The 24,196-nt window shown below is 35.9% G+C and overlaps 1 protein-coding gene across 5 annotated transcripts; it reads left to right on the forward strand.

The window, feature by feature from the left end:
* The first annotated feature begins 1,250 nt into the window (after positions 1-1,250).
* LOC140894700 (pectin acetylesterase 9) lies at positions 1,251-22,995 on the forward strand. 5 transcript variants are annotated; one of them, XR_012153906.1, is made up of 13 exons: positions 1,251-1,831; positions 1,903-1,985; positions 10,650-10,779; positions 13,756-13,835; positions 14,666-14,752; positions 15,194-15,318; positions 15,414-15,474; positions 15,783-15,836; positions 15,934-16,011; positions 16,102-16,207; positions 16,549-16,600; positions 22,640-22,757; positions 22,857-22,873. XR_012153906.1 is itself a non-coding variant. In XM_073303277.1 (13 exons), the coding sequence occupies exons 1-12, from the start codon at positions 1,714-1,716 to the stop codon at positions 22,742-22,744; spliced, it is 1,176 nt and encodes a 391-aa protein (XP_073159378.1). In that variant the 5' UTR covers positions 1,251-1,713; the 3' UTR covers positions 22,745-22,757; positions 22,857-22,995. The 5 variants fall into 5 exon arrangements, 3 of the variants coding, with proteins under 3 accessions (XP_073159378.1, XP_073159377.1, XP_073159379.1); XM_073303277.1 differs by having other exon boundaries at positions 16,452-16,600; positions 22,857-22,995; XR_012153907.1 differs by lacking the exon at positions 22,857-22,873 and having other exon boundaries at positions 16,459-16,600; positions 22,640-22,736.
* Positions 22,996-24,196: the final 1,201 nt, after the last annotated feature.

The raw sequence follows: 24,196 nt of genomic DNA on the forward strand, positions 1-24,196 counted from the left end.
ATGTTTGAAATGATAATTTTGTGATTATGAACATATATGGAGGTGGACAATCAGATCCAACACAAGATCCTCTTTCTATCATCATTTGCCAATTTAACATTGGGGTGAATTAGTGTTCAGTCCTTAAATCCAAAGTCAAATTAAGAATCAGTCCCTTGTCAGAAAAAAAAAAGTTGTTTGCACTCCCTGGGTCCACTTTATTTTTTCGGATAAAATTGAGTACAAAACATTGAAAATATGGTATAAGTACATGATATTTGAGCACTAATTATTCAAGATCGAGTACAAAAAATAAGATTTTGAGTATAAAATCTAAACATCTTTATTAATGTGAACTTGCAACATATGTTTGAGTATTCAAAAATCATATATTTGTACTAGATCTAACACAATGAGTACTCAAATATCATATATGAGTACCATATTTTCAATGTTTTGTACCCATTTCCATCCAAATAAGATAAATGTGTTATTAATATCAATAATTTTTTAGCACTCGAAAATCATATATTTATACCAGATCTAACACATTTGATACTCAAAATCTCATATATTAGTACCATATTTCTAATATTTTGTACCGATTGCCATCTAAAAAAAACAAATGCGTAATTATATCAATATTTGCTTACATATTTGAGTACTCAAAAATCATAAATTAGTTCCAAGATTTGAAGCAGTCGATACTCAATTATCATATAGTTGTACCATATTTTTCATGTTATGTACCGAATTTCATCCAAAACAAAACATGTGGGTCCAGGAAGTTTAAACAAAGTTTTTTCTGACAGGAACTGATCACCAAATTAGGTTTAGGTTCGGGAACTGAATTATAAATTACCGTTAACATTGGGCCCACTTGCATATAAATAACTTAAAGCAGGTTTTTTTTATTCACCCATTCACGGGGTTTTGTCTATACTACCTCATTCGTATATTGTTCGAATGAAAATCCAACGTCTCATATTTATTGTATTTGAAATGTTCACATGAACATCTTAAATGCAAAAAAAAAAAAAAAAAATGAGTCGTTAGATGCAGCACATATGCTAGCATAGACTTTCTCTTTCGCGGATATTTTTTCATCAATGGGTAACTCGATTAATAATTTTTATATAAAAAATAATATTTCTAAAAAACGATCGTCTAATTTAACAATGATGATATCCATATTAAATATTTTCACATCTCAAGACTAATAATTCTGAAAAGCGCATTTATGCAATTAATAATAATAATAACGAAAAGTGCATTTATACACTCTAACCGTTTCACCACTCTCTACTTAAATTCGGCCGTAAACTCATCACTTCTTCCTTCCCTCCGGTTTCTCTTATCCTCACTCTTTACTTAATCGTGGTTTCTGTTGATGCGATTTCAGTTCATTTGTTTCTGTTATCCAGACCACAGTCAGTCACCAGCCTGCAAAATCTTGAGAATTCTGAGGAATCTCTTCGTCCTTTTCCCATATCATCAATTCTGATTTAACTTCCTTAATTTCTCCTGCATTCAAATAGTTTTTGAAAAAAAAAATTTGTTTCGTTTCCAAATTTGCAGAAAAATTAATTAATCAAGGAGTTTCCTGAATCTAACTTCTCTCCGTCTCCATTAATATTATATATAACTACTGCGCGAGAAATCATATATATATAGCGGCTGGGGATCGAGGGAGAAAATTAAAAACCTCTCTTATAATTAATTACTAGAGATCAAATGAAGGCGAATGCGATGAAAGCGATCGCATTGATATTGCTGGCGACGATAAGTCACTGTGCCGATGGCCGTGTGGTGAGCATGACTTTGGTGCGAAACGCATCGTCTCTCGGCGCATGTGAGTAGTTAATTCACCAATATTAATTGCCCTGCCGATCGATCTTCGAATGAATTGTGTTGAATATGTAGATTGCTTGGATGGGAGTTCACCGGCTTATCATCTGGACAGAGGATTGGGAGCTGGGACAAGTAACTGGCTGCTGCAATTTGAGGTTAATTTTCTTTCAGCCTTTGTTTGGTTTGGTTTGGGGTAAAATTGAAGGGGAAATGGATTCTGTGTCTGTGTGTGTGTGAACGAAACACAATAGCTTTTACGTGTTTTGTGGGAGCAAAAGCCCACGTAGTTTCTCAGTGTTCGTAAATGTAGCGACTGCGGGTTTCCACGTCACAAAAAAAAAAAAATAATATATATTTTGAGTTATTTGCATTCAAACCCACTTTAAATATATCAAGGAAAAAAAAATCCAAAATTCACTTTAATGAAAATTAAATAAATGTCTCGGTCTTTGATTTTTTTTTTAAAAAAAATAAAAATTGCATGGTTTATTCTTTTAATGTTATTTTTGAACACACACTCATGTTGCAGCTAAAAAACTAAAAATCTAAGTATATTATGTTGAATGTACATAGAGAGTATTTTATTGATCTATAATATTTTTCAAATCACACAATATATTTATCGAAATATAATTTTCCAGATGAACACATCAAGGTTGAGTATGAGAAATCACATCTTGAATTTTACGTTGGTTTCTTAGTTGTAGCACGAGCATGTGTTCAAAAAAATGTTAGTAAGGTAGATGATGCAATTTTTATATAATATCATGAGCTAAGAAGAATATATATTTCGATATTTCACGTATGTTTTTGTGCAAATAACTCATATTTTTATTCATAATTACATGTTTAATTTGCAAGAATCACAAACTCCAGTGGATACATGAGATATTTAGGGAGTGTTTGCAATCACTAAAAAAAGTGATTGTTAGCTTTTGGCTTAAAAAAAACATTTTTGTGTGTTTTTTTAAACCTAAATTATGTGTTAGTTTATGCTTAACTTAATTAAAATCCAAAAACTAGTCATGTGATGATTATGATTCTCTAAAAACATGTTTAATTTGCAAGAATCACAAACTCCAGTGGATACATGAGATATTTATTGTTTGCAATTACTAAAAAAAGTTATTGTTAGCTTTTGGCTTAAAAAAATTATTTTTGTGTGTTTCTTAAACCTAGATTATGTGTTAGTTTATGCTTAACTTAATTGAAATCTAAAAGCTAGTCATGTGATGATTATGATTCTCCAAAAGTGATTCTAATGAGAAGGTCATTGTTAAAATCACTCTAATCACTTAATTATCAAACACTACCAAACTTTGATTTTTAGATTTTCACATTTGTTTTCAAACACTACCAACTTTTGATTTTTCTTAATTTTTTTATAATCTATAAATTAATCGCTTCTATAAAAATACAATTTATTGCAAACACTACCTTAGTAAAGCTAAATTTAAGTCAATCTTTCACTTTTATCGTCGAGATGTCATTCACGGGAGAAAAAAAACGTCGAGTTGTCAAGCAGTCATGTGCCTTTTGACTTAGTAACATCATCCAATTATCAAACCCTGTTTACAACAAAAATCTCATCTCCTCGAAAGTACTAAGGTTCCGTTTGAAAAAAGTACTTTTAAAACTTTTTTAAAAAAATGTTTTTTTTAAATCTTTGTAAAATGCTTTAAAAGTTGTTTTAAAAATAAATATTCATTTCAACAACAATTTTATAAAAACTTTTCTACAATTAAAAAATAATATGTTTGCTTTCAATTCTAAAAACATCATAAAACATATCTTAAATGTTCTTTAAAAACTAATATTGTAGAATATTTTTAAAAATGTTTTTCTAAAATGTTTTAGAAAAATCTCTTTAAGTATTTTTTAACTTATAAACACTAAAAATATTTTTAAAGTACTTTTTCAGAACCCTTAGACATTATTTGGTTTGATACATTATTAATCTATGTATAACTTATCCCAATCAATTTTGCCTTATTTTCGTCATATTATTTATTTATCTATTTATTAATTATTAATTTTACATCAATTAAATCAAATAAATTATAATCTATCCATCAAATCAAATAATGTATTAACTATTTTTTCTTATTTAATTTTAATTTACATTATATTAGTTATCTATGGATTACTTATCATATCACTCAAACCAAACGATGCCTTAAATTCTCCATATTTGATTGATGATAATTTTTTTTTTAAAATCGATCTTTTTGAGTAGTGCACTCCGATTAAAAATTAACATTTATCCCGATTTATGATCAGATATACAAAAGGCTAATTTCAAAATTTGTCAATCAATCTGTCAATCAATCAATACGAAAAATTTACCGATAAAAAAACATAATTTAATTTCAGTGACTTGTAGTTTAAACTAGCGTCTTTGCAAATTTGTGTTTTGATATATTTTATTTTAGATATATGATTTTTTCTTTTCTTTTATTTTTTTAATCGGTTCTTTAGATGTATGTTTAGAAATAAAGTAACTAATTTTTTTCGCTAATCGTAGAAAACAAGATTCGGCAAAATATTGTCGGTAGAATGTATAGTACCATTTGTATTTATCAAAATTGAAAATCTTGATTCATATATATATATATATATATATATATATATATATATATATGACTTTTCACCTGTCCAACAATATTTTCTCACTTCGTCCTCAACCACTAAAATTTGATACCGGGTTTTAGTTATGCGAAAACAACTATCGGGTTTTAGTGGTCGGAAACGAGTTGGACGTCGTTGGTTAGACAGCAAAAAATTTATATATATATATATATAAATTTATATATATATATATATATATATATATATATATATATCAAACGTGGCATTATACGGGGCCAATTGAAATAAGTTTCCCCGTCATTTGTCATTGACTCATTATATATACGAATCTGTGACCGACAGATTGTACCATAATATGCATTGGACTGGAATGGTGAATATTCAATTGTTGCAATAATTAAGGCAGTCTTTAAAATAGTGTGGGATATGCTCTGGGGATTGGGCCATGTGCTTCTTCCTTCAGATTCCTGCCGCTTGTGCACATCCCTCGATACCCTTCGCATGAGCCAATGAGCCTCTGACTCATGTGGAATAGGGTTCCCTTCTGGGTCAACCCTCTTTTTAATAATTAAGGCAGTCTTTAAAAAAAACATTTTTTTTAAAAGTTTGATCAGTTAATTAAGGCTTTCTTTGATCGGTTAATGAAAGTTGTATATTTGATCCCATAAGTTTGCCTGTGATTATAGTTTTTTTTAATTGTGAATTTAAGTTACAATCAGTTATCTTTATATGTTTTCCTTTTTAAAAAAAAAAAAAAAAATTGGTTCTTTTTTCGGATTCGATGCTATCTTGGCATAAATGTGGTGTTGACGTGTGGAGGTAGACATTAGTTTGAGAACCTGAAAAAATCATGCAGCATTTTATTAACCGAATCTGACCCAAGAAAATTCACTATTCGAATTTCGGATAAAATTTTACGCACCACAAAAAAAAAAAAATCTTCCATTGCATGAAGACAACAAAAAAACATGCATGTGATTAAAAGTGGGACAATAAATTAAGTCATATATATTGAATGATTTCAGTTTTAGTCAATTATTTTTGCATTTTTTTGGTAATTTTAATCATTTTATGACTTGGTGTTGACACATCACACATCACCAATATAATACTGATGTGATACTGATGCGTATATTGTCATGTCAGCACTTCAATGAAAAAAAGGCTAAAATTGTCAAAAATAATATAATACAAAACTAAAGCTGAAATTTGAATATATAAAGAAGCACAATATAAAATTACAAGAAAAAAAATTACAATTTTTCCTAAATTTAATGAGGTCAATACTCTATGGGGTACCCATGATTTTTTTTAAAATATAAACAAAAACATGGTATTTAATTTAAAAATTAAAAAGTGGGATGCTAAATTTAAAACTAAAAATAAAAAAAAAATTGTCCGGTACTCGTGCTATAAGGGAAAAACCCAACACCTGTTAAAAAAGGAGATAAAAGAAAAGAAAAGACAAGAGAAATTGGGACTTGTTTTCTATATTATTGAATGAGGAAAATTGGCTTTATAAAGCCGTACAACAACAGAAAATAGAAAGAAATGGAGTCCATTACTCCAACAACTTTTGAATAAGTCTAACAGCTAAGTGTCCCTAAAGAAACGAGATTTATTAACTGAACTACCAAATAAATAGACTAATTTATTTTAAACAAATCCCAACAATTCCTCCCTTAAACTAAATGCTCTAGCATTCAGTTTATATCAGCTTCTGGACAAACACCCATGAGTTTTCTCAGCTTGCAAAACTGATCCACTTTAAGAGGTTTGGTCATAACATCTGCCACTTGATCTTGTGAATCACAATGCATCAGTTCAACACTGCCTTCCTTTGTTAACTCTCGAAGAAAATGGAAACGAACATCAATGTGTTTGCTGTGACCGTGCATTACTGCATTCTTCGAAAGCTTGATTGCTGAGCTGCTATCACAAAAAATAGTTGTTAATTTCTCATGACTCTGGTCCAATTTTGACAGCACCCTTCTTAACCAAATTGCTTGACAAGCACACGATGATGCAGCGATAAACTCAGCCTTTGTAGTAGACAAACTAACTACTGGTTGCTTTTTGGAAGACCATGAGACTGCTCCTGAGCTTAATAAGAACACATAACCTGAAGTACTCTTTCTATCTTCTATATCTCCAGCATAATCACTATCAGTATAAGCGACAAGTTCATCACTTCCTCCCTTCTGGTAGAAAATTCCGAACTCAGTAGTGCCCTTTAAGTATCTCAAAACTCGTTTCACCACCTGCAAACTGAGTCGGATTTTCCATATATCTACTAGCAAGACTTACCACAAACATCATATCCGGTCGTGTTGTAGTAAGATACATGAGACTGCCAACAACTTGCTTGTAATATGTTTTATCTACAGCAAATCCACCTGCATCCTTCCCAGGCTTAAATCCAGGAACAATTGGATTATGGACAGAATTACTATTATCCATTCCAAAACGTTTCAACACTTCTGATGCATACTTAGTTTGACTAATAAAAATGCCATTAGACTTTTGCAAAACTTCAAGACCAAGAAAGTACCTCATCCTCCCAAGATCTGTCATGTCAAATTCATTTTTCATGGAATCTCCGAACTCGATCAACAACTGCTCATCATTACCACAAACAATAAGATCATCCACGTATAAGCTGACAATTACCACCTTCCCTTCCTGCCTTTTAATGAACAAAGTATGTTCATAATCGCACTTCTCAAATCCTTCCTTGCTGAAATAAGCATCTATTCGGCTATACCAAGCACGTGGAGCTTGTTTAAGCCCATAAAGTGCCTTTTTCAGTTTATACACTTTTCCCTCATTTCCCTGCTGAATATAACCACTTGGCTGCTCGACAAAGACATTCTCAGATAATTCACCATGCAAAAATGCAGATTTCACATCCAGTTGGTAAATAGTCCATCCTCGCTGAGCTGCGAATGACACAACCAGCCTAATTGTTTCCATACGCGCAACCGGTGCAAATACCTCAGTGTAATCTACTCCATACTGCTGTGAATACCCCTTCACTACAAGACGAGCCTTGTATTTATCCACCTCTCCACTCTCATTAAACTTGGTTTTATACACCCACTTTACTCCTATCTTTTTTTGCTCCCTGTGGCAATGTTGTCAACTCCCATGTATTATTTTTTTGTATTGCTTCCATCTCCGCATCCATTGCTCTCCTCCACTTTTCACTTTTAACAGCTTCGTCAAACATCACAGGATCATCAGCTGCAGACATCACAAGATAATCTTCATTTTCGTCTTCGGAAAGCCCTTCTCCAGTCTCATAATCCTTCATACAAGCTGGTGGAACCCTATTTCTCCCTTCATTTGTACCAAGAATATCATCTCCAGTGGGAACATCCGAGGAAGAATGCACTACATCTGCATCACTTTCAGGTTCACTTGCCTCTTCACCTTCATTAGATTCAGTTACATCATTTTCTTGATCTCCCCATTCCAAGTCACACACACTTGCATTTTCATATTTCTGATCCCAATCCCAAGACTTATCTTCTTCAAACACAACATCCCTGCTTACTATAATTTTCTTTGAATTTGGATCGTAAAGTCTGTAAGCCTTTGACTCCTCACTAACCCCCAACAATATACAGCTCATGCTCTTATCATCTAATTTAGTTCTTTTTGAATCAGATACATGAACATGAGAAATGCAACCAAAAACACGAAAATACTCAACTGAGGGCTTGGTTCTGCTCCATGATTCTTCTGGAGTCCGATCTTTAACAGCAAGTGTCGGACTTCGATTCAGGACATGTATGGTCCAATTGACTACTTCAGGCCAGAAGGTTTTTGGAATTTTCTTTGCAGAAAGCATGCTGCGTACCATATTCATAATGGTTATGTTCTTGCGCTCAGCTACTCCATTTTGTTGCGGTGTATAAGCAGCAGTCATTTGTCTTTGAATGTCATTGTCATCACAGAATTTTGTAAATCCATGTGATGTGAATTCGCCTCCATGATCCGTTCGCAGGCATTTGATAACAAAATCTGATTCTTTCTCAACATGAACTTTAAAATTTTTAAAAACCACAAAGGCTTCTGCTTTTTCTAAAAGAAAATAAACCCATACTTTCCTGCTAAAGTCATCAATAAAAGTAATCAAGTATCGCTTTCCATTGTTTGAAGTAGGTGTGATGGGTCCACAAATATCAGCATGAATCAGCTGAAGAATCTGTGTTGCTCTCCAAGTGCTTTTCTTTGGAAATGACTTTCGTTGCTGCTTTCCCACCATACAGTCTTTGCAAATCTCTGATGAAGAGTTGAGTTCCGGCAAGCCGTTAACCATGTTCTTTTGCTGAAGTGTCTTTAGACCGTTATAACTTAAGTGCCCATATCTGCAATGCCAAAGCTGAACTTTTGCGTCTGTGATTGTGCTGAAACAAGCAGGCGGTGCATTTACCACATGTAGCTTGAACATCTGATTCGCAGCCATCTTCGTATTCATGATCAATCCTTTCTCTGAGTGATAAACCTTGCATCTGTCATGTTGAAACAGAATAGCCAGCCCCTTCTCCTGTAACTCGCCAATACTCATCAAATTATTGTTTAATTCTGGCACATAAAATACTCCTGTGATGTTCTGTACCATACCATCCACTTGCAATCTTACATTGCCCTTTCCAGTTATTGCCAAGCTTGTATTGTTGCCTAGCTTCACCGTATCGGCGAAATTTTCATCAAGATTGATGAAGTATTCCTTGTTTCCACACATGTGATTGCTGCATCCTGAATCAAGGAACCACGTATCACCTTTATTGTTATCCTTCGCATCCAAAAATGCCATCAACAACATTTCCTCTTCAGTTTCAACATAGTTTACTTCTTTGCTTGAACATTCCCATTGAAAATGTCCTAGCTTGTGACATTTATAGCATTCTACAGTGGCTTTGTCAAAACTCTGTCTCCCTCTGCCCCTTCCTTTTCCTCGATAACTACCTCGGCCTCTGCTTTTTGCACTGGATTGGTCCCCAAAAGAAATCTTCAAAGCTTGTGCTTCTTCAGCCAAAGAATTCATGTTGATCCGCTGCTCATGTACCAATAAACTGCTTTGCAATTCATCAATAGTTAAAATGTTTGTGTCTTTAGATTCCTCAATGGAACACACAACATAATTGAATTTTGAGGTCATTGATCTCAAAATTTTTGAGACCACTTCAACATCTGTCTTTTTCTCTCCATTTGCATGCATCTTATTGACTATTGTGAGAGTGCGAGCAAAATATTCAGTGACAGATTCACCAGTCTTCATTTCAAGAATCTCAAACTCTTTTCGTAGAGCTTGCAAATGTGCGTGTTTCACCCTTGTTGCACCTTGAAATTTCTGCTTCATAGAATCCCATATGCTCTTAGAGGTATCCTTATTAAGGATTGTCTCAAGGATTGAGCGATCTAGAGCTTGAAACAAATAATTCTTAGCCTTCAAATCTTTCAGCTTTTGATCCTCAACAAGTTTCTTCTCTGCTTCTGTTGAGGCTCCACCTTCTGCTGCTGCAGGTACCCCTTTCTCCACTATGATCCAATATTCTTTAGATCGCAAAAAATTTTCCATGAGCATCGCCCAGTGGTCATAGTGTCCATCAAATTTTGGTACAGCCGGTTGCACAAAAGAGCTTTCAGTTGCCATACTAAATCACTTATTAGAGAGCTGATGTTTTCTAATTTTAATCAGGCCCTGTGAGAGGGCTCTGATACCATATGTTAAAAAAAGGAGATAAAAGAAAAGAAAAGAAAAGAAAAGAGAAATTGGGACTTGTTTTCTATATTATTGAATGAGGAAAATTGGCTTTATAAAGCCGTACATCAACAGAAAATAGAAAGAAATGGAGTCCACTACTCCAACAACTTTTGAATAAGTCTAACAGCTAAGTGTCCCTAAAGAAACGAGATTTATTAACTGAACTACCAAATAAATAGACTAATTTATTTTAAGCAAATCCCAACAACACCAACCCAAATTAATAATTTGAGTTTGGGTTTAACCTCGACCCTACTTTTTAAAAAACCATTCGACCTAATCAACAAGTCGAGTATTTGATACCCAAGCCCGAATGATCACACCTATTTTCTTATACAATGTCATATCAAGACAGCACGCTCAATAAAAAAGACTATAAAATTATCGTAAATTGAATACTTCAACTCAATAGTATAAATGATGAAAATCACAATTTTTTAATTAATCAATGTTACAGGGTGGTGGTTGGTGCAATGACATCGAATCTTGCTTGGAGAGAGCAGGAACTCGGCGTGGATCCACTCGTTACATGAGTAAAGTCGAGGTTTTCTCAGGCATTTTGAGCAACAATGCCTCGTTAAATCCTGGTACACACACTTTATTTTTCATCAGAACTCGGTATTTGAAGTATACTAAAATTGGGATTCTATTTTTTTGAGTATGTCTCTTCGAGGGAAAAATTGTAAATTTGGTCCTGTATATTTGTCACTTTGCGATTTTGGTCCTCTATGTTTTCATATTCAGTTTTAGTCCTGCATGTTCCGATTTTTGGCAATTTCGGTCCTTTTTATTCGAAAATGCTTATGTGACACTATACACGTTTGCTCCACATCAACACTGAATTAGTGTCACGTCAGCGCCACGTCGAAAAAAGAACTAAAATTGCCAAAAAAAAATTAAAGATAGCGGACTAAAAATGAAATCTGAAAATATAAAGGACTAAAATCGTAAAGTAACAAATATACAAGACCAAAAAAACAATTTTCTCCTCTTTTGAGACCGTTTCACGAGTCTATATATATATATATATATATATATATAGAGAGAGAGAGAGAGAGAAACGGATCGACCCGACTCATATTTACTATGAGAAATAATATTTTGGGCATAAAAAATAATATGTTTTCATGATTTGGATCGAATTAAAATTCGTGTCACAAAATTAATTTGTGAAATGATCTCACAAAAATTGTTATCACATTTTTTTGGCATGCATGTAATTGTAAATTTGGTATATTTACACGTAATTTAAGTTTCTGAAATGCATTTGGTAGATGCTAAGGATGGCAACGGGGCGGTTTTCGCCGAACCCGGGACCCGCCCTGCCAAGGAAAAATTGGACCCGGATCCGCCCCTCATAAAAAACCAAATATTTAGTTTTTTTAAAAAATTAATTAATTATTATTTATGATATATATTATATCTAAATACATACATATTTATTATATGAAATATATATATATATATAATATATGTATAAGTCCATATTTAATTATATATTATGTGTATATATATACAATGTATATTTTATATAATATATAAAATAAGTATTATATATATAATTACAGTGTATGTATTTAATATAATATATTATATGTATATAATATATATGTACACAGTATATAATATAATATATATTAAGCAGTATACATTATATAATATATATATATATATATGCGGGGCGGGTCTACCCAAACCCGGGACCCGCCCCGGACCCGTTGATCTGGACCCGCCCCGTAACCTGTTTGACCGGGTTTTAACCATCCCAAACGGGGCAGGTTTCACACGGGACCAGGTTTAAACCCGGTCCATTGTCATCCCTAAGGTTAGAGCTGTCATAGTGGGTTGGGCCTGCTGGGTTGATCCGTCTCATCTTTCTATATAGGTGAGTTGGATTGACAAATTTTTAACCCGCCTAAATGGTGGGCCGTCACGCCAAGTTGTGGGTTGTGGGCCAACCCGCCAAATATAACTAATAATTGGCGGGTCGGTTCGTCCGCATTGCCAAATAGACAGTTTGGGTTGATAATTTTTCAACCAGCCTTCCACCTCGCCAACAGATGGGTTTCGATTGGTTGTGAATTAACCCGTTCCGTTAGACCGTTTTGACAGCTCTAGATGAAATATATGACAGCTAACATACGTGATCTTCTTGGTTTTCCTCCCGGACTGCTTGTGCGTGGTCCCACGTGAAAAATTTAAGTGCACCAAAATAGAGGCACCTAATGTTTTTTGCTCATTCGCTATCTTCCATTTCCACGTATGTTGCACAAAATATTATTCTACCCATGTTTTTAAATGCATAAAAACTCGTATACATGATAATTGTCATGACACGATCTCACAGATTAATTTTATGAAATCTATCTCAAATTTGATCTGATTAATAAAAAAATATTAACTTATGATCGAGTCGACTCATCTCATTGATATAAAAATAAAAACCCTAAGATTGTTTTGCAAGAGGCAAAGACACCTTCTCTTTGATATATTTGTTATGCTTGTTATCATGTCTCTTAAAGGACGAAATTGTTGTTGATGTATAAGTTATAAATAGTTTAATTACATAAATGGCGTCTAAGAGTACTTCAAATTAAACTTAAAGCTAATTTAAGTTTTAATACTGGTTCTGCAAGGTTCGGATTATGACTCCACATGATTTTGATTTCTAATATCTAGTACGTAACAAAATGAAAAAAAAATAAAAAAAAATCCAGGAAATTTTGGGGAATAATCGTTCAATTTATTTTTTGGGAAATAACCCTTCTTTCATTATCGTCTTCTTCTGCTGTCCGATATTAAAACTAAAGCTGCTTTGCTCTTTGTCTTCTTTTTTTTTCCCACTGAATTGTCAGAGATTTGTTTTTTTGACTAAATAATTATTGCCAGCCAGCCATGCATGCTGCAAACTTTAATGTGACACAAGTCATTGCCGTAGGTGGGGCACCGACTCCCAGTTAATAATGGTAAAAATAAATGAACTTATTCATTGGTTTAACCGTCTCAAAAGATGGTAATAATTAAGTTGGGTTCAAACCTGATGCGCATTGACTTTTTGTTTAAAACAAAATCATTAATTATGTCGTCGTCTATGAAATATTTTTTTTTTTTGCGAAGAATAGTTCAATCATTTAATTTTTCTAAGTTCATCACACGAGAGTATTCAAAATTAACCTCTCTAATTGAGATTTTTTCAATGAGTAAATGTAAATCTCTATTTTTGTATCAAGGCTATCCCAAACTCTTGAATCAAATATATTTGTCCTGAGAATGATTTTCTTGTGCACTCAGATTATTGAATGATTTTCCAAATATTAACTTTGAATGAATGCTACCTTTTATAGTCCTGCCATCTAATTGTACATGTTACAATAAAATACAAAATTTTTAAATCGTACTATCTTCTGGTTACTTTGTAGGTAATCTTCCCTAGCATTGTGATTATGGTATATTCAATTGTAATAGCGTGGCTTAATAACTGTGAGGAATTAATTGTGCTATGTATTGTAGGAATGAATAATATATCTTTAAGCAGTTTTCATCTTATTAACTGGATTTGCCAGATTTTTACAACTGGAATCGTGTAAAGCTCAGATACTGTGATGGCGCCTCCTTCTCTGGTGATGCTAAATTCGATAATGGAGTGAGTCCTTGACCAAATTTATTTGCTCAATTCTGGTTGTTTTACTGAATGTTTGACCCTTTTCTTGCATATGATGAAAACTATTCATTGATGTCATGAGTTGATCCATACGTTTTTAGGTTTGAAATTTGTATGGAGTGTCATTCAATAAGTCTAGCTTCATCCGATTTATCAAATAGATATTTCAACGTTACTTCTGCAAGAAAAGAGCATGTTTCAGTATGAATTCATCTTTGCTCCGTCTGGAGCAATATTTGTCATGTTTCAATACCATTAGATCATGAGGTACCTCATATTTAATGAAAATTCACAGATGCTTCAGGTTGTCATAGAAAAAGCCCTTCAAGGCCAATTGAGACAAGATTAATATTCACAGACTTTGGCTCTGTTTTTATGGCAACCAACCTATCTGTTGATATGTTTTATCACCCTTGGAGGTTCTAACAATTCATAACAGAATTAGTAGGTTGAATTATGTCAATTTCGTCAAGCAACTAAAGGCTAGATTACTTTTTCGGTATATCATCCACACTTAAAGGCCAAACTTCGAGGAAAAAGTTTCTGATTTCGTTTAAGCTTGTCTAAGATGCTGCTGCAATGTATTTGAGGACATTGAAGCACTTTAAGTTTAGCATGACATGTTCATGTCCCAAGACATATCACCTTCAATTTTATTTGTTCAGTTACCTTTTTGTTTCATAAGATGAACTTTTACATATGTTGTGATCCAAAAGTTCTCTCACTAGAGTCCTATTTCTCCTTCTAATATATTTGTGACTAAGCTTTGCTTACTTTTGACTTGGAAACTTGCTTTGTGAAATGAACCCCAGACGTCATTGCTTTATTTCAGAGGACAGAGAATTTGGGAATCAATTATTCTTGATCTACTTCCCAAAGGCTTGGCCCAAGTAAAGAAGGTATCTTGTTTGATAGTTATTCGATTTTGTCCACTGTTATATGTTTTGAACGCAGTATGAACACCGATCTATCTTAGGTGTCTCACACCTTTGACACATGATATTATGGGATTAATTAATCTGATGTATGCCAATGATAGTGGGAAAAAAAACATCAGTAGCTGCTGCAGCTGCGTGTCTTGTGATTTAGCTACTTCTATGTATCCAATGATGCATAAGTGGATGTTATTATTGGACGCACAAATATTTTATATCTGCATCTATTGTTCTAATTCCATAAATTCTGCACGTACTTTTGGGAGCATCTTAACAAGGCCTTGAAACTTCACATTAATTTCATATGGAAAAAACTTTGTAAACATGAGCTATAGAGTTCACCTGATTATACGTCCACCAGCATTATCTTCATAGTACAATAATTGTAATATTTTCTTACCCCAGGCTTTGCTTTCTGGTTGCTCTGCTGGAGGTTTGGCATCATTTCTCCACTGTGACAATTTCACAAGTTATTTGCCAAAGAATGCGAGCGTAAAATGTTTGAGTGATGCTGGATTTTTCCTTGATGCGTAAGTTTCTTTTCTCGAAAACAATAATTTGAAGTAGTATTCTGTAAGCTGACCATTCCATTTGTGCCTACGTGGGCTTTCGGAACCCCGTGCAGAAGGGATGTTAGTCTGAATCACACAATGAGATACTTTTTCAAAGACCTTGTTTCACTACAGGTATTGCAAACATCTTTGAATTCTTGATATGAATGCTGAGGATTTAACTGTACTCGGTACTCCTATATTCAATTTAAGTGCGTCAACCATAAACCAACCCACCAGCTAGCAGATCATGTTATACATTGTCAATATGCATGTGTTATTTCAATGTGGACAATGTGTAACCTTGATTTCGATTCTCGTGAGCGTAAAAGCTTATGTTGAATGTTGAATTAGGATTGCAACTAGCAATAGGATATCTCTAGTGAACTTGCATCTAGATTGCAGTCATATTTGTACTAATCAAAGTTCAAATTACTTGACAGGGTGCCGGAAGAATTCTGGATAAAAATTGCACTGGTTCACTTTATCCTGAACTTGTATGTTTCCCTTCCATTATTTCCACAACCATGTGTAGGATCAAGCAGCGTCGGCAAGTTATGGGTTTTCCCTCTAATTTGTTTGTTTTCTATACAGTGCTTCTTCCCACAGTACGCGTTACCATACATTAGAACACCGTTTTTCATTTTGAATTCAGCATATGATGTATACCAAGTAAGGAAATTCTTATTGACTTTAAAAAATTTACATGATCCTAAGCTTTTTCCAAGACAGTAAATAAGGCATAGATCTCCGTGTTTGCAGTTTCATCATGGTTTGGTGCCTCCTGCAGCTGATCCTCATGGACATTGGTATCACTGCAAGTTTAATCCTGCTGCTTGTAATGCAGTCCAGATAGATACTCTACAAGGTTTTTTTCCTTTTTCTGAAAATAATGTGTCAAATGTTCCTCGCCAATGTTGACCACCCAAAAGTTCATTGTGGACCACGCGTATGGTAAAGGAAACAGATTTGCCACTAAAAGATCTCCAAACTTGATATATGATTTCTAAAAATACAATTTGCCACTCAAAATACTTAAAAAAGTGTTTTAATTTTTTGGTATGGGCTTCATGGAAGTTGGAACTGCACTTCAAAATAATGTGTTCTATCAGGTTTCAGGAAATTTATGCTTGAAGCTTTGAAATATTTCTTTACCAATTCAACGAGAGGAGGGATGTTTATAAATTCTTGTTTCGCTCATTGCCAAAGTGAAGGCCAAGACACCTGGCTTGCACCAGACTCCCCCAGAGTGAACAATAAGGTACAGAAATTCATTTTTTTGCTTCTGTTTAGTTAGTTTGAATTAGCAACTATTTCAATTTTTAGTCCAATGTTTGATGGTTCTGAGACTACTTTTACTTTAATCTTGTTGAATCTTTGTCACCAACCTATATTATTCGCTGACTCGACATAACATGGCAAAAGTATTCTAATCTGCTGCAACCCAGGTGTTACGTGCGCAAGAAATGGATCTTGTTATGGGACGATGCACACAAAAATCCTCAGTTGTATTTTTGTGTTTCTTAGTTTTTCTTCCACTGCTACCTATTTTGATATTTTTGGTAGAGGCTCAACTAAGGGAACCTCTCGACCTTTCTGTTACTACGTATTAATGAGAGTGAGAATTCAGATGCTTTATTCTAAAAACCAATCTCAATAAATACATGCGAGGTTCTTATCATGATAGGACCAAATTCAAAAAAAGAATTCACCTAACTGAGATTATCCTTCTGAGGATAATCCTTTATTCAAAACCAACCTAATCCTAATCCTAATCCAAGGAATTCAAACACACAAAAAAACTATCTAAGGAATTCAAAAAAAATAAATAAAAGACTAAGTTGTTTTCCTGAATCTGCTGTGTGTCTTCCTGTGATAAACGATGTCATGAGATGGGCCTGGATCTGCACTTGTATTCTGTTGGGCCGAAGGAACTATGTCATTACTCCCTCCTGGAGATCCGTGATTGTCCGCAAGCACAAAGGATGGAAATTGATCAAGGAGAGAAGCTGCATCCTGCCAAGAGGCATCGACTGGTGAGTGGCCTTCCCAATGTACCAACACCTCGCGGCGCCCTGCACGAATGCGGTTGTCCAGAATGGCTTGAGGGACCGGTGACACGGCTGTGGCTGCCGGTAGAGAAGGTAGCAATGGTTGGCTAGTCGGTGAGCCTTTGAATGCCTTTAGCTTGGAGACATGAAAAACTGGGTGGATCTTTTAAGAGGCTGGCAGTTGTAGCTTGTAAGCAATCTGTCCAATACGAGCTAGCACTTCAAAAGGCCCATAGAATCTAGGAGCCAACTTCCTGTTGGTTCGAGAAGAGATGCTAATCTGGCGGGAAGGTTGGAGATGCACCATAACCATTTCACCGACCTTGAATTGAACATCCCGATGGGCCGCGTCGTAGTAGTTCTTCATCCTATTTTGGGCTTGCAATAGGCGGTCACGCAGCTGTTGCACCACTTGATCACGGGCCAGTAATTCCAGGTCTACTGCTTCAAGCTTAGAGGTGCCAGGGCAGTAGAAAAGGAGGCGAGGAGGGGGTCGACCATATACGACCTCAAAAGGAGTAGCCCTGAGAGATGAGTGAAAGCTCGTATTGTAACAAAATTCTGCCCAAGCAACCCAGGTAGTCCATTTGTTTGGGAAATCCCCGGAGAAGCAACGTAAGTACATTTCAACCACACGATTAACCGCCTCGGTCTGGCCATCCGATTGGGGGTGGTATGCTGATGAAAAACATAGCTTGGTGCCACTAAGATGAAACAACTCCTTCCAGAAAGTGCTTGTGAAAGTCACATCACGGTCACTCACAATGGATTCGGGCAGCCCATGCAATTTGAAAATATTTTTGAAGAAGATGCGGGCCACCTGAGGAGCAGTTTATGGGTGTGCCAAAGGTACGAAGTGTGCGTATTTAGAGAAGCGATCCACCACGATGAACAATACTGATTTCCCATGGGACAGTGGTAGGCCTTCAACAAAATCCATTGAAATGTCAGTCCAAATGTGATTCAGTACCGGCAAAGGCTGTAATAAGTCGGCATGTTTCATATTTTCAATTTTGTTGCGTTGGCATACCAAGCAGGAGGCGACAAATTCCTTGATTTGAGTGCGCATACCAGACCAAAAGAAATCTCTCGAAATGCGATGCAAGGTATTCTGATAGCCCTCATGACATGAATTATGGACAAAGGAAATTATATCGGAGATGAGTGTTGAATCCTCTAGAAAGTAGATTCTCTGTTTATACCAAACTACTCTGTCTTTAAAATGCCAAGGACCAATCGCCTCTCCCTCTTGAATCCGGTTCACCAAAGGCTGCATTTTTGGATGTGATTCTAGTTCGGACTTAATAGTTGACATCCATTCCAAACGTGGAATCGAAATGCTGCATAAGGAGCCCGTTATGTCCTCATCTCGGCGAGAAAGAGCGTCAGCCACGATATTTGTACGCCCAGCCTTATATTCAACCTTGAAGTCAAAACCCAACAACTTGCTCACCCAACGTTGTTGAGGGGAAGTAGTGATACGTTGTTCTAACAAGAACTTTAAAATATAATGATCAGTACGGACTATAAAAGGACTTTCCCAGAAGTATGTGCGCCAGTGGCTAACTGCCTTTGCCAACCCTATTAATTCCTTTTCATAGGCTGGAAGCTTTTGACGTTGAGGAGCCAAGGTATGGCCGTTGTAGGCAATAGGTCTTCCATCTCGGAGCAGAACAACGCCTAATCCTTTTTCTGAAGCGTCACATTCAATAATAAAAGGTTCTGAAAAGTTAGGCTAAGCGAGTACCGGGGTGGAAGCCAGTGCTGTCTTTAAGGCCTCAAATGAGCAGGAGGCTACGGCATCCCAAAGAAAAAAATGTTTCCGCAGTAGGCACATAAGGGGAGCTTCAATAATACCATAGTCCCTTACGAACTTGCGATAATAGCCTGCAAGCTCGAGAAAACCGCGAAGGGCGCGAACAGAAGTGGGCGTGGGCCAAGAGTTGACTGCCCGGATCTTTCCCTCGTCGACTTTAACCTCGGTTGATGTGACCACATGTCCGAGATAGGCCACTTCTGATTTGGAAATTAAGCACTTGGATTTCTTGATAAAGAACTGATGATGTTTGAGAATAGAAAAGACCATCCATAAATGAGATAAATGAGCCTCCCAAGACTGACTGTAAACTAAGATATCATCAAAGAAGACAAGGACGAAACGCCACAAGTGACTCCCAAATATTGAGTTCATAGTCGACTGAAATGTTGATGGTGCGTTGGTTAGCCCAAAGGGCATGGCCAAGAACTCGAAGTGGCCATGGTGAGTGCGAAAGACCGTCATATGCATGGCCTCGGGGTCCATCCGCACTTGGTGATATCCCGCACGAAGATCCAGTTTTGTGAAATAGCAGGCGCCGTTGAGCTCTTCCAATAACTCTTCAATAACCGGTATAGGAAATTTATCCTTGATTGTCTTCGAGTTAAGGGCCCATAGTCCACGCAAAAACGCCATGAGGAGTCTGCCTTTCGAACTAATAAGACGGGCGAGGAAAAAGGCGAAGTGCTGGGCCGAATTACTCCCTTAGCAAGCATCTCTGAACACTGTCTTTCAATTTCATCTTTTTGGGCATGCAGGTATCGATAGAGGCGCACCACTACTGGGTCAGTTCCTTGCAGCAACACAATCTTGTGAGAAATGGTTCGAGTCGGTGGTAGCCCTATAGGTTCATCAAAAATACATTTGAATTCGTCCAACAGTGGTTGCAACCTGTCGTCTGTTTTCGGTTGTGACAAAGATATTGAATAACCTGTGAATTTCGGAGTGGGCTCCTCACAAACCCTATTGAGCTCGATGTGGTTGCCATAAACAGAACTGCATTGTCATATGATTGAAATCCCAACTGATCGGCCCAAGCATGCACAACCAATTAACTCCCAACACCACCCCAAACTGTCCCAGTGGAATGACAAAAAGATCCATAGTGAAATTTGTACTTCAATGAAATCTGCACATTTGAACACACACCTGAGCAATATAATTGTCCACCATTCGCTACTGCTACTTTCATTGTTTGTCTATGCTCGATCGGTAGTGAGAGACAGCTCGCTAATGACACATCGATGAAGCAATGTGTGTTGCCGGAATCAACAAGAATGGTGACCGGAGAATGGTCGATGTGACCATAAATCCGCATAGTGTTTCGCTTTGAAGATCCCGAGATGGCGTGTATCGAGACCTCAACCTTCTTCTCTTCAAAATGATCATTGTACTCCTCTCCGTATGTGTCCTCTTCGACTCCGTCCAACAAAAACAGCCTTGTACAACGATGTCCCGGAACATATCCTTCATCGCAGTTAAAGCAAAGACCCTTGGAGCGCCGATCATCCATTTATTCCTTGGTTAAGCGTTTCACAATGGGGGTGCGCTGGGGAAAAGCACCCTGTCGGCGGTTAGATTGTGGTTGTTCATCTCGGAAGGCCCTTGTACGTCGTTCATAAAGTCGTGCAAGATACATCGCACTATGCAGTTCTTGAGGTCGCTGAATATGTACCTCAATAGCAATGGACTCCTTCAACCTACTCAAAAAAAACTATACCTCCTGCTTCGTGGATAAAGAGCCTGTCTGGGCCGCAAGATGCTCAAATTTCTCCTGATAATCTGCCACAGAACCGATTTGATGAAGCTTAGATAGTTCGCCAAAGGTGTCAGTGCGGTTCGGAGGGCCAAAGAGGATATGGCAATGCTCCTTGAAAGTTTGCCACCGTAGGTTTGGGCATTCCTTCCTGATTTTCAAAAACCATAGTTGGGCGATCCCTTCCAAGTGGAAGGAAGCGATCTGCACCTGCTCATATTCGGGTGTTCTCTGATGCTCGAAAAAGTGTTTGCAACAACTAAGCCATGCTAACGGGTCATCCTTCCCATTGTAAACTGGAAAATTTAGTTTTTCAAATTTTGGAACGGAGAAAGAATTTTCTCGTCCGTCAGTGAATCGTGAGTCTTTGCCCGATGAATCATGGTCATGCTTGTGGCTGTTTTCTTCCTCGTGACCCTTCGTTGGATCTTCCCGAGACTGGGTCACTATTAGAGCTAATTCATCAATTTTGGTGTCGAGGTCACGCTACCGCTGCTCGGTTGCCAATTTGACCTCCGTGATTGCCGCCATAAGAGTTTCCAGTTGCTTTTGGATGGCTTGAAAATCACCCATAACACCTGTCTCTGATGCCAACCTGTTACGTGCGCAAGAAATGGACTTGTTATGGGACGATGCGCACAAAAATCCTCAGTTGTATTTTTGTGTTTCTTAGTCTTTCTTCCACTGCGACCTATTTTGATATTTTTGGTAGAGGCTCAACTAAGGGAACCTCTCGACCTTTCTGTTACTACATATTAATGAGATTGAGAATTCAGATCTTTATTCCAAAAACCAATCTCAATAAATACATGTGAGGTCCTTATCATGATAGAACCGAATTCAAAAAAAGAATTCACCTAACTGAGATTATCCTTCTGAGGATAATCCTTTATTCAAAACCAACCTAATCTTAATCCAAGGAATTCAAACACACACAAAAACTATCTAAGGAATTCAAAAAAAAAAATTAAAATACTAAGTTGTTTTTCGAAATCTTCCGTGTGTCTTCCTGTGATAAACGATGTCATGAGATGGGCCTGGATCTGCACTTGTATTCTATTGGGCCGAAGGAACTATGACACCAGGACTTTTATCTGGTCAATGGTAAACCTATCATGAGACATTATGATAAAAGTTTTTAGTGGAGAATATACCGTATAATATATAGGTCACACATGTATTTTATTTAGTATCTAGTGACATTATTCGCCTTACGCTGCATGTTTTGCACACGGAAAATGTTTCTTCAAGGTGTAGCATAGGTCGATATACGTCTAACACAACGGCCAAGTCAAAACACATGTCTGATAGCTTGAAGAAAATAACAAACTTCGGAGACAACGTGACTAGGTGTTCGCGTACACCGTGGTCGTTGTTAATAAACCATATCAAACATTAGCATCACTGAAATGAAAGTTCTTTCAAAAGTCACCCTTATGTTTATTAAGTGAGCTCAAATAACAAGACATTTTACAGTCATGTATAATTCAATTTTAAGTACAACTTCTAGTTCCTCACTTCATTGTAGAGTGAGACTTATGACAATGATTAATTACGCGACTGCTTCCCATTATCGACGCGATGATCAAAATGATGGCTATGCACATCCTTAATTTGTTTTGAATTTATGCATCATTTTGCAATTTCTTTCTGAATAATTGCTGGACTATTTTGCAGACCATTGCAGAAGCTGTGGGTGATTGGTACTTCAGTAGAAACGTAAGCAAGGCAATTGACTGTGCATATCCTTGTGATAAAACTTGTCATAACCTTATTGGTTGACATTTAAATTAAGGTATTGCCACAGAGATCCAACTTATTTTTCCTTTCTTTTAATTCATTCTCAATACTTGTAGGCATCTTTTTATGATGTAAAATACCACAAATTTTGCAGGTTACTCTATTTTCATATCGTAGAATTACTAAAGGGTATTACATTCTTCAAATATCTATTTGGTAAGCAGCTTGAATAGCAAAAGCATACAACTTTATTACAAAAAAAAAAATAGAAAAAAATAGTCAATATATGTGTCTTTTATACATCAAATTAAATCTTCTATTAATGATCTATATTTATTTATAAAAGTGGCACTTTAGTTATGAATTTACATTTTTGTCCTCATTTTATTTCTTTTAATAATTAATTTTTTTTCATTTTCAAGGTTTTTTGAGGTTTTTATGTCATTTTGTAGCTTTATTCAATGCATATTTAATTTGTGTTTATTTATTTATTCTAGGTAAAATTAATTGCTAACATTTAATTCATATCCTTGTGAATTTACAGTTTTGTCCTCATTTTATTTCATTTAATAATAATTTTTTGTCATTTTCAAGACTTTTTGAGGTTTTTTATGTTATTTTATAGTGTTGTTCAAAAAATATTTACTTTGTGTCTGATTATTTATTGTAGTGACCCAATCCGAAATCACTAACTAATCAGAAATTAAGCATACAATTAAGTTTTAAATCAAAATTATCAAATCCAGCGGAAACTTAAACCATAATACAATATACACGGGCAGAACAACCGTGCTAAATAAAATATTATACAACCCCATCGAACGGAAGGTACTAAAGTCCAATCTAACAACCTGAACAAAAATAGGATCACCACACAACCACTGCAGTTCAACGACCGCTATCATCGGGTCCATCCAATCTAAGTTCTGCCCCATTGAATAGAGTGTCCAATACAAAACACTTGGACGTGAGCATAAAACGCTCAGTACAGAAGTACGAATATACATATACCATGCATGCATATGCAATATGTCGGGTACTGGAAAATCTATCCACAAGACTGCTCAGTCAAGGTGTTATGGTATGTAGCACGCTGGGCCGTCGCATCAGGAGGTGACTCCCATACAATAAAACTCGTGGATATAACCAGATCAAATCCATGGAAATCCATCCACTAAAATACGGGGCTGAGCGACCCCTACTACAAGCTATGCAAATCAAGGCATAAAGCTCAACGTGTACATGCATGCCGCATAATATCAATGCTCACAATAATGCCACACAAAACATGCAAACATAATACATGTATATTCAACATGGTATCTAGGATAATACGTCTGTACCTCTATTTGGGAAAATCCAAGCACCCTAGCAACTCTAGCAGTCCAGGTACTCAATATCCACGCCTATAAGCAATAATCACTATATCACTTATTATGCTCTAAAAGACTTAACTAAGATATTAAATACTCCGTAATCTCTATAGGTCCAAAG

The sequence above is a fragment of the Henckelia pumila genome, chromosome 4, assembly GCF_033568475.1.
Source record: "Henckelia pumila isolate YLH828 chromosome 4, ASM3356847v2, whole genome shotgun sequence".
Taxonomy (NCBI): Eukaryota; Viridiplantae; Streptophyta; class Magnoliopsida; order Lamiales; family Gesneriaceae; genus Henckelia; species Henckelia pumila.